Source organism: Hipposideros armiger, unplaced genomic scaffold, assembly GCF_001890085.2.
Source record: "Hipposideros armiger isolate ML-2016 unplaced genomic scaffold, ASM189008v1 scaffold_132, whole genome shotgun sequence".
Classification (NCBI taxonomy): Eukaryota; Metazoa; Chordata; class Mammalia; order Chiroptera; family Hipposideridae; genus Hipposideros; species Hipposideros armiger.
Window position 1 is genome coordinate 2,488,032 of NW_017731482.1, and position 11,268 is coordinate 2,499,299.

Here is an 11,268-nt window from a genome sequence, read left to right on the forward strand (position 1 = left end):
TGCAGCACCTAGGTGCATACATGGGGATGCACAATTTCTTCAACTTTTCTGTACAGTTGAAAATATTCATAGTAAAATGTGTGTGTGTGTGTGGGGGGGGTTAATTGAAAAAGAATTGTGAGCCCATGAGCCACTACTTTGTTACTTGTTACAAGTTGTAACAGACTTTATGAAGGTGAGGTAGGGGTAAATGAGTTAATAGTATAAAGGACATAGAACAGTCCCTAGAATGCATAAAGATATTATCATTTAGAACGGAGAAAATGAAAACAGATTAGAAGAGTTGGACGCCTAAAAGAATATCATTATAGACTTTCAGTAATTTTTCATTATAGTGTAGAGTGTAGGGACCAGGGTTCCATGCTTGTTAAACTCTGCTGCTCTGTGAGTTTATACTTGTAAGTTTCATCTCTACTGCTGCTCATTTTTAAACTATAAAAATGCTGCTCATTTTTAAACTATAGTTATGAGAACTGGACTCTAAGTTCCCCAGTTAACTCCCCACTTCAGATTGATCCGCTCCTCCTGTTTCCGCCTGTAGGTGGCTCCATTACTCTTCCCTTGCCCTGAAAGTCTTCCTAAAGTAAACACTACATTTCCCATGAGCACCATAGGCGTCCACGTCGCGCAGTTCTTTGTCGTCACTCCGCGCCCTTTATACCCACTTCCGCTTGTGAGCCCCTTCCTTTCCTTTCGGCGGCGCACGGCGGCAAGATGGCGGTGCAAATTTCTAAGAAGAGGAAGGTGCGGTGTTGGGGCCTGGGGCCAGGGGATTGCAGCGCCGCATGGGTCAAGGGCTTCTCGGCGTGCTGTCGCGGACCCAGAGGTCCGTGCGCTGCCCCAGGAAGTGGCCTGGACTCCGAGGCATTCCCGTAGGCCGCGGATGGCGGTGGATTGAGTGCGGCGAGGGCCGTGTGGCGGAGGGAGAGACGATTTTTGCCGGTTACGGGCGGAGAGCAGAGATGAGCACTGGGTGCCTCTCCTGTCTCGGAGAAGGCGCTTGCGAGCATTTCTTAGTGAACAGATAAAGTTAGTAAACGTGTGGTATTTTGAGGGCATGAGCCATTCCCTTCAGATAGTAACACCGTGGCTTTGGCAGGGGGAGGTAGTAGTGTATTCTTGCCGCCTTAATATTTGTATCTGCGTGCAGCTTTCTGACCCCAAAGACTTCCAACTGGAAAGGCTGCTGACAACTTCTTGCTCCATCTAGGAGAAGACCTGGGAAGAACGCTTCCTTGGGTTCAACTTCGCACCTTTTCATGAGAGAGAACTGTTAAGTTTATTTGCTTTAGACGTAGGCATTTAGACATTTTTTTTGTATACTTACATCCATGTTTAAGTTAAACCCACACGCTTTTGTGAGGATTTGTCAGGTCGGTAAGACAGGTACATCAAGTAAGGCAAGATAACACGGCCGGGATTCTTCTGATGGTCCAAGTTGTGGCTGCAGTGTGACTGCTTAATCTGTCACTTGGGTGGCGTTCCTGCTGTGCTGAATGAATGAGTTGTAAACGTGCCATTTTAGAAGTTTTTCTTTTAACTTACGTACATGTAAGTGACAGCCTCAAAAACCCTTCAGTGAAGAGAAGATGACGAGTCTGACTGGAGGTGTTGTCTTTGTCCAGGTGCCCCTACTCTGTGCTGCGTTCTGTGACACAGTTTTGAGGGTCCTGGGTCAGAGTAACTTCCAAAAGATGACCTAGAGGCATTTGTCTGAGAAGGGTTGCTACATTCATTTTGGAACAAGGGTAGTATGATTGATGGGGAATTTGTTGGAGGTGTTGGAATTTGGATGAGGGTTGCATTGGCTGAAAGGCTAGGCAGGAAAAAGTGAGCCTGCATACGATCTAATTTTGAACTTTACTTTTTGGTTAGTTTGTTGCTGATGGCATCTTCAAAGCAGAACTGAACGAGTTTCTCACTCGGGAGCTGGCTGAAGATGGCTACTCTGGAGTTGAGGTCCGAGTTACACCCACCAGGACAGAAATCATTATTTTGGCCACCAGGTAAAAACCTTATTTTCCTGGCCATCACCTATAATTGTTATATATATTAACATGGTTTATTTTGTAAACTTAAGGGGACAGCCAATGAATTTGGCCTTAGGAAGTGTAATTTTTTTTGAGTCTAACTCTATTCTTGTCATCCAAGCTTTATACTTGCTTGTATCGTATGAATGAGATTTTACTGCTACATACATGCAAGATTTGAACTTAACATCTGGAACTTTTGAGAGCTGTGAAGTGTTGTCACTTTTTTTTATCTTCCCCAGGACACAGAATGTTCTTGGCGAGAAGGGCCGAAGGATCCGGGAATTGACTGCTGTGGTTCAGAAGAGGTTTGGCTTCCCTGAGGGCAGTGTAGAGGTGAGTGACCCTGACTTATGCCAGAGATTACTGTGAACCTAGAAATGGCTCTTCAGGATGGTTTTTCTAAAAACCCCTACCATCACATTGAAGACTTTGCTTATTCATGGTCAATGAGTATTGCTCATTTCTGGTTAAGGGATTTTTACAGTCATCGTGAGGATGGTAACGATACATATGATGGGCTGGCTGCCCCATCGGTCTCCATGGTTTGGCTGTAGGAAGAGCTGGGCGAGGGAGCTGCAATAAGGAATGGCTCAGCCTGTGTCACCGGGTGTGTGCTTTGTGTGGGTAGAAGTGCTTTAGTATTTGAGGGATACTATAGTAATTTATACATATGATGAATGTGCTGGTTTTTCATCGAAAACGATGAGAGGAACACATTTAAAGATATACCTTGTTTCTTTCTGAAAGCTGTATGCTGAAAAGGTGGCCACAAGAGGTCTGTGTGCAATTGCTCAGGCAGAGTCACTGCGTTACAAACTCCTCGGAGGCCTTGCTGTACGCAGGTGAGTGCCCCTTTTTTTGTGGATTAGAACGTGGTGTGTGCCGTCTTGTTAATTCAAATGAACTCTTTCTACTTGGCAGATTGCTAATCTCTGAGGGTTTTAACAAAGCTATTGTGGATTCATGTCCTCGCTGAACTGGCAGTCTAGTAAGAAAGACTAGTAAAGAAGCAGGTGTTTAAAGAGTGATCATGGTTTTGATGGAGAACTGTTGTAAGTTTTGGGGTGTAAAACTCCAGGGAGGGGAGGGTAGGATTCCTGTTGAAGTCATTCAACTCCCTCATGTGTTAACTCTTCTGGGGACTATAAGGAGATAAGACATAGTTCAGATGGGAGCGAGCTTAAAATCTAGTCACTTTATCTTTGTAAGCTGTACTAGATAGTAATATGAGGAGGCATGGACTTATAAAGGACATAAAGTGATTAGACTGGCCCTGAAGCTGGGGGTGCTGATAAGATTTCAGTAGGCATTTCTTTGTGCCGTTTGACTGTGAAATAATTGGAATACCTTACCAGGCTGTTTGGAATTTAGTCGTACTTAATGCAAAGCCCAGGGTGGGGAGTTGGTTCAGCAGAGGAAGGTCATGAGGGCTGTGTGCTCTAGGTAGGTAGGATGGGTAGGAAAGGCTCTAGGCAAGCACACGTAGTAGATTGCCTGATTTGAATGCTTGGGCCATCATCTGAGAATTTAGGGGAAAAAATTCTCAGCGTGGCTAGTCTGTTTTAACAAGCCTTCCAGGTAATTTTTGCACACGTTAAAGTTTGACTTGGAAGTTCTGAGCCCTAAGCAACTTAATTGAACTTCTCTGATCCTTGGATCTCCTGTCTCTAAATAGGGATCATTATACCATCACCTTTTTGTGAGGATTAAATGAGATAATGTGAAAGGATATATGGGTCATGGTGGTAGATCTTACTTCTTTACTTTCCTGTTGAAAGTGGCGGCTGGCTCCAATTATTATCTTCCAGTGTGTAACCTAATGAGTGAGTTGCAGGGCATGATATTTTAAGGCTTTCTAAGGAGTTTACAGGCCTGGAAACTTTTTTTTTTTCCAGCACGCTAATAGTCAAGGCAGCTAGGATCCTATATTAATAGTTCGAGTTCCCAGTGAACATGAACTCTGGAGGTTATGGAATATTTCAGTAAAACATAATGGAGTTGCTCAGTAACGGGGGTACTTCTGGGTTCTTACTGATTGCTTGCCTGATTCAGAAATCCTGAGTTGGCAGAGATAGACTGGTCTGGAAACGCTTGCTCCATAATGGGGGAGGGAGTTGTCAATTTGAGGATCATGAGTTTAATAAGAGGGTGGGTCTCAATTTTGGTTGCACGGTAGAATCACCTGGGGAGTATTTTTTAAATACCTATGCCTGAGCTTGACTCTACCTACCTTCCCAAATTGCCTATTGGCCTGGCATAAGTCCTATTTGTTTTTTTTTTAGCAGGATGGGGTTGGGTGATCTTGTTTTTGGTGGTAACACAAATGGATATCTGTCTTTTGCTCTCTCAAAGGGCCTGCTATGGTGTGCTGCGGTTCATCATGGAGAGTGGGGCCAAAGGCTGCGAGGTCGTGGTGTCTGGGAAACTCCGAGGCCAGAGGGCTAAATCCATGAAGTTTGTCGATGGTCTGATGATCCACAGTGGGGACCCTGTTAACTACTATGTTGACACCGCCGTGCGCCATGTGCTGCTCAGGCAGGGTGAGCAGCCAGGAGTTCTTGGGGCAAAGGGCCTTAGCGGATAGATGTCGTTTTCCATGCATACCTCAGTGTTTGGGGAATGCATTCTGGGAGTAGTAGAGCATGTTTGTTCTCCTTGGGTTTATTGATTGGCTGCACTGAACTGAAAGAAGTGAATTGTTGAGATAAGTCGGATCTGAGAGTTGGTTTGTCCTTGTCTCAGCCACCTATATACCCTTCAGTGATGACACGATGACGAGTCAGAAAGGCCACATCCTGCTCTTGGTCCTTGTCAGTGCCATGTTCTGTGGCACTGCATGGGTTCCTTTTGCAAAAGTGTCCTGTTCATTGGTTGATTAGAGGCATTTGTCTGAGAAGGGACTAGATCCAGGGGTGCTAGAGTAACTTACTGTTCTCTTCCTCTATCCTATCCTCTTGTGTAGTGGGGGCTGATGAAACCATAGCTAGGTCCTAACCTTGGTCCTAACTCTCCTCTAGGTGTGCTGGGCATCAAAGTAAAGATCATGCTTCCTTGGGACCCAAGTGGTAAGATTGGCCCTAAGAAGCCCCTGCCTGACCATGTGAGCATTGTGGAACCCAAAGATGAGATACTGCCCACCACCCCCATCTCAGAACAGAAAGGCGGGAAGCCAGAGCCGCCTGCCATGCCCCAGCCAGTACCCACAGCATAACAGGTATGTCTGGAGCAGCCTCGAGCGGACTGGGGCCCTCTTCTTTGTCTCCTTATGAATAGTTCCATTGCACACTGTGGTGAGCACTACGTGAAAGATAATTGGCTTACACTTTATGTGGGAGAATATAGGTTGGAGCCAGGGACCCTTTTCACCCAGGATTCTGTTGGGAGGGGTGTTTGGCCTTGGTCTCGTCAATTCCCGTTTACTACTGTGCTTGAAATAGGAATTTTCCTTTATTGTCCTTTATTTGCTCAAAAAATTCAAGGCATTCTTACTAGTAAATAGCTATCTATTCTTCAGCAACCCCCTTAAACCAGAACACCTGTTTTTTTTCCTAAGTGTTCTGTGTGTAGTTTATTAATCTCCATGCAAACCTTCTTAAGTGGGAGAATATACCCACTTGGTAAATGAAAGAATCCGATACTCACATGAAGTTTTCTGTTCTTACTGTTGTGCTTTATTTGGTTTTAGGGTCTCCTTGCAGCTGGACCTGGAGCCAGGATGTTGTTCTGTTAAAGATGTTTAATAAAATCTTTTTAAAAGATACATGGCCTGACTAGACTGTACACCCAGTATTCAGACTGAGGGTCACGTCACCCCGTTGGAGCATTACTTGATTGATTCTTAGGACTGCCTGCTCATTGCGTTTCTGTGCTTTGCCTGAAATCTCTTGGTTTCGACTGTATTTGGGAGGCAAGGGCCAGAACAGGAGGGTATGAGCCGATCTAACCAGAGAGAGACCCTGTTGGGGGTAAATGGTGACAGTGAGGGCTTATCGGTAACAGGACAGAACCTTGATGAACTCATCTGTAGTTCAGAGTTGTAGGTTTAGAAGAGAGAGATATTTAAGAGGATTTTTTTCCTGATGAGTAAGGGCATCTACATTGTATACAGGAGATTAGTACAGTGGCCATTATATTTTGAGTTGTATTGTGCTTCATATATTTTCTCATTTAATCCTCAACATTTCTATCAAGTATGAAGGGAATGTATGCCACTGATGAAGAGCCTGGAGCACAGAAGTAAAGAACATTTAAATTGTCTACTGTTTTATCTGTCATATTTTGAAGTGTTTTCTACTGATGTCTGTTAATAAGCAATTGGACGCTCTGGTATATTCAGGTGAAACTAGTGAGGGACAGACTGGTGTGACAGTTCTACAAGACTAATGATGACCAGATTGATTTATCAGAGAGGGGACTTTCCTTCCTCGTGGCAGCTGTCATTGCCTAGGAGGCCAAGGACGGTAGCCAGATCATCAGGTGGTGATGAGGTGTGGCTGTGACATAACGCTGGCTTCACAGGCCACCTACTTAGTGGGTTCTCTGACTATTTATTGCTTGTCTTCTCAACTAGGTTAAGCTGCACAAGGGCAGATACTGCACATTATTTGTACTGCTTGGCACATGGTGAGGGCTTAGTAAAGTGAGTGAATTATGTTGGGAGAGTACTGACTAATGTATCTCTGGCCCCCCTTCTCACTTTTTTAAAGAGTCTTTGATGTTTATATTGACTTGGTCTAGACTAACATCTTACTGTTTTTGTCAGTAATGAGACCATATCTCATTAGTAGATACTATTTAAGGCTTTATTTATCCCTTGTGGGTAAAGCTATTGGCATTTTGCAATTTTATTGGAAATGCTGGTGTTTGAACTGAGTTAAGCTGCTTTATTGTATTTCTGGACTTGTGTAGTTCGGTTGTGAGGGGATTATTTTTAGTGAAAGTAGTTCAGCTAATTTGAGCATCCAGAGGGCTGGGTGCTGGCAACAGGTTTTGACAGTCCTGGTCATCTAGGATCTTAGCATCTAGTACTGGCACAGTCATGGCTCTGAAATTCTTTACTTTCCTAATGAGTTTTCTGCAAACCTCAGTCCACTGAAATTGGAAATTAGTCTGGGGTTCAGTAGTGCTATTAACTTCCCACCAGATGGTGCTGTAACAAAGAAGGTGCACCAAAGTATCATCTTGGGATGGGAAAAATAAAAACTTACTAAAGTACAGATTCTCCTTGACTTACCATGGGGTTATATCTGGATAAACCCATCATAAGTTGAAAATACCAGTCAAAAATGCACTTAAAGCACCTAACCTACCAATATCATAGTCTAGTCTACCTCAAATTATGTTCAGAACACACATTAGCCTACAGTTGGCAATTATCTTGAGTTTCATCTCAAGTATAACTGCCTTCCTCTTCTCACCAGGAGACACAGATGGGCATTTTGTAGACAGGAAGTGAAAACAAAACACTATCCAAAAAACACTGGCAGCACAGTACAATACAGAGTATTGGTTGTTTACCCTGGTGATGGTGTGGTTGACTGAGAGCTGAGCTCACTGCACAGCGCACGAGAGTACTGTACTTCATACTACTAACTTTAGAAATATCCAAGTGTGAAGTAAAACTTCTGAATGGCTATTGCTTTTGTACCATCATAAAGTTGAAAAATGGTAAATCAAACCATTGTAAGTTGGGGACTTAATGCAGGAAAGTATGCAAATTAGTGTACAGGTTGAATTACAAACACCCCTCTATAGCCATTACTTAGATCAAGAAAGGGAGGGATTTTAAAAAAAAATTTTATTTCAAAAAACCACACAAGATAAAGGTAGCACTTAGTGAGTGAGCACTCCGTAACCACAGCCCATCAAAAGATGTAAGCTACCATCACCTTAATCCGCTCGGGGATGTTTCTTGATTCTGTTTTCTTTGAAGTTCTTTGTTTCCTAGTTTCCATAGCTTTTATTAACCATGCTTTGTGTATGCCCAACAAGCTGAATAAATTCTTTCTACTCTTTAAAAAATTAGTTTAGCTTTCTAGTGCAGTTGATGAAAAGTGAAATGGTAAATGTTTAATTTTACTCTAAGGCCCTATTCACTCCTCATGACTCCTAGGAATCAGGAATTTTAAGAAGCACATAGGGTAGTATAGGGCTTAAGTCTGACGTTAGCATTCTGCAAGGCACTTCCTTATACTAAATGTATGTAGTGCCCTGTGTATCATCTGTGCCCAATTCTGAGAGTACAGAGATGATGAAGGCATTGATCCTACCTCAGTGAGATTTCAGTCCTGTTGAGGCCATCCAGCTTATAATCAAGAAATATTTGTTGAATTCATAGTCTCCCAGGCACCATACCTCAGATTTTCCCAGTGAATGATTTTTCAGCTGTCCTTTTCTTTATGTCACTTCCCTTAAGGTTCAAGGTTCTAAGGTATAAGCATCTTGACTGGCCAAGCCTGGTGTCTGACCCAGCTGCCAGAGGTAAGAAAGATAGCTGGGCCCTTAGGCTTGCACAGTGGGGATGAGGCCCAAACTCACACATTGCCCCCCTCTCAGTAGGCAAGGTGTTGATGCTGGGCAGCCAAAACTTGTTGAAATAGCCCTCGGGACCCACTGCTGGAAATATGGCTGTTGGCAATATGGAAGCAAGTGCCTTTCATGAACTTTTCACTGAAAGGTTACTGCCAGGTCCTGAAGAGTTAGGTTCTGGTCATTGGGATATGTGGCAGCTGGTGACAGGCCTCAAATGAGCTGGGCGCTGATTGACCCATCAGGCAAGGAAAGAACACCTGTTGAAGTCTTGAGGTCTTGGGAATAAGCCCAAAGGGTCAGCAAGGGTTGGGGACCACTGGACAGCACTGGAGAACCAGGAAAATAACATCGGTTAAGGTCAGAGGAAAACAGGTAAAGAGTCTTTTGGCAGGAGGACTGCCTCCAGACAGAAGCTGGGCTTGCAAACCACTCTTTAAAGGCTGCTAGAGCCCACAGCAGAGGGATGATGTGCGGAACTTGCACCCCTCAGCTATGATCTCATTCCCAAGGGGGGGGTTCATGAAACTTCAGCCACAGACCCAGCTCACCACCACCTCCTGTCAGCCAGCCCCTTCCAATCCTAGTTGGTAAATTAGGCAAAAGTTATGTCAGCCAGGATGGGATGGGGTGGAGGATGCCTTTCTCTGCAGAGCATTTTACAAAGGGAACTCGACAAGGGAGGAGCTGGGCTTTACAATCAGAAACCTAGGTTCAAATCCTGACACGAGCACCAATTCACTGAGAGGCTGATTTTCGACCTTTCTGATCTTTGGTTATCTCACAGGGCTGTGTGAAAGTTAAAGGAAATCTAAATACCGATACATGTCTATTTAGTTGTTATCTAATACAGGGGTCGGCAAACTGGCTCACGAGCCACAGGCGGCTCTTTGGGTACATTCCATCTCAAAAGTTTGCCGACGCCTGGAAGAGCCAATCCTGTCCCTCACAACAATTTAAAAATTATTTGAGAGCCATAAATATATTTTTACATAGTCACCATTATGTGAATACTATCCTTTAAAAATTTCATAAATTAAACAACGATGGTTTTATTTTCATTTTCAATTTTACTTCAGAGCCACATGTACGTACCCAAAGAGCCGCAGTTTGCTGATCCCTGGCGGCTCTTCCGTCTCAAAAGTTTGCCAACCCCTGATCTAATATATTACCTCTGGAGACAGTTAAGAGCCCAGGCCTTGAAGCCAGACTCCGGATTCAAAACCAGGTCCACACCTAGCAGTATGAGCACCGATACATCAATTACATCTCTGCCTCCGTTTGCTCATCTGCATGTAGAGTTTGTAAGCACAGTGCCTGACTCATACCAAGTGCTCAGTAAATGCTAGCTATTACCATTACTACTTAGTTAAGCATGTGCTCTTGGAAACCATTAATAGCTTACTTCATGTCAATGGAGTCTCCCCATCCTAAGGGCCCTGACCACTGGGGCCATGCTTTCTGCTGCAGGCATCCCCATTTTATAGGTAGTGAACTTGGCCTTTTACTATGCCATGCTTCATCTAGTGATTGTTTCTGCGCTCCGATGTTGCTGTGTATAAATTCAGCTGTTGGATGTCAGTAGAGCCTGCCAGCATCAGCAGGAAAACATTTAGGTATTGAGAGTCAACGTTTTCCTCCTCAAAGATTGTTTTTCTTACTATTATCTTCCTCAGGGACATCAGATTTTTGATGTTCCTGAATCTATAAAACCATTTCCATATTTGTTATTAAAGCTAACATAACTTAAGCAGCATGACCATGGTAAGAAGGTAATTGTTATGTGCCCTGGGCCTTCTATGAACATATTTAATCTTCTCAACATCCCTGTAAAGGGCAGATTCCATTACTATCCTCATCTTAAGCGATTTTAGTGAGCCAATGTAATACATCTTAGGGGAATGTGTGATTTCTCTTAGGCTTTGAAAAATGTTTAGAATATCTCAAGATCCCCACTTCTGATTTCAGAACAAGTAGCATGAGACCCTAGTAACAACTTCCCTGATCCCATACCCTCACATTCACAAATAAGAGGGAGCCTCGGTAGCTCAAATTCAAATGAAACCACTGAGCCTCAGTCCAGTATTATACCACTTAGTGGGCCAGGTTGCAGCCGGGCCTTTGTCCACTGAGCAGGGAGGACTGCTGTGATGGATTCACCCCGCCCTCACTGGTGGGCCATCAACTGCCCCATGACCAGCCTGCACCAGGCAGCCCTTTGTGCAATTAGCCAGAGGAGTTTGACCCTTTGAATCTTCTAAATTGCCTAGAAAAAGGGTCGTGCTTTCCTGGCCTTTTAAGAATATTTTTGCTTTTTAGAGGGAGAGGAAGGAGCACATAGACAGCAATAGGGTCACTTTCCCATCAAGGTGGGGGTCCAGAGGAGATGGAGTTTTTGATCACTGGTCAGTATACCAGGAAAAATAGTCATTATCACCATATGGATTTACCTCTTTATTTTAAGTCATTTTATAAATAATTTACAGAAGAATAAAGGGATAGTGAAAAACAATTTTATAAATTTTAACAAGTATTCGCACAATCAACTAAAAACCACTGAATTATACTTTTCATATGGGTGAATTTTATGGTATGTTTATTATATCTCGAAGTCATTTATATATGAAATACATATATCTCTGTATATGTATATAGATGTATGAATTAAAACAGCAAACAATTTCAAATTTTCCTTGTCTGAAGGTAT

The 11,268-nt window shown here is 43.4% G+C and overlaps 1 protein-coding gene across 1 annotated transcript; it reads left to right on the forward strand.

Annotated features, from left to right (window-relative positions):
• Window positions 1-660: 660 nt before the first annotated feature.
• Window positions 661-5,793, forward strand: RPS3 (ribosomal protein S3). The gene is made up of 7 exons (XM_019649419.1): window positions 661-744; window positions 1,876-2,006; window positions 2,273-2,366; window positions 2,781-2,875; window positions 4,386-4,573; window positions 5,051-5,247; window positions 5,719-5,793. Exons 1-6 carry the CDS (start codon window positions 715-717, stop codon window positions 5,242-5,244), a joined length of 732 nt encoding a protein of 243 aa, XP_019504964.1. The 5' UTR covers window positions 661-714; the 3' UTR covers window positions 5,245-5,247; window positions 5,719-5,793.
• The last annotated feature ends 5,475 nt before the right edge of the window (window positions 5,794-11,268 follow it).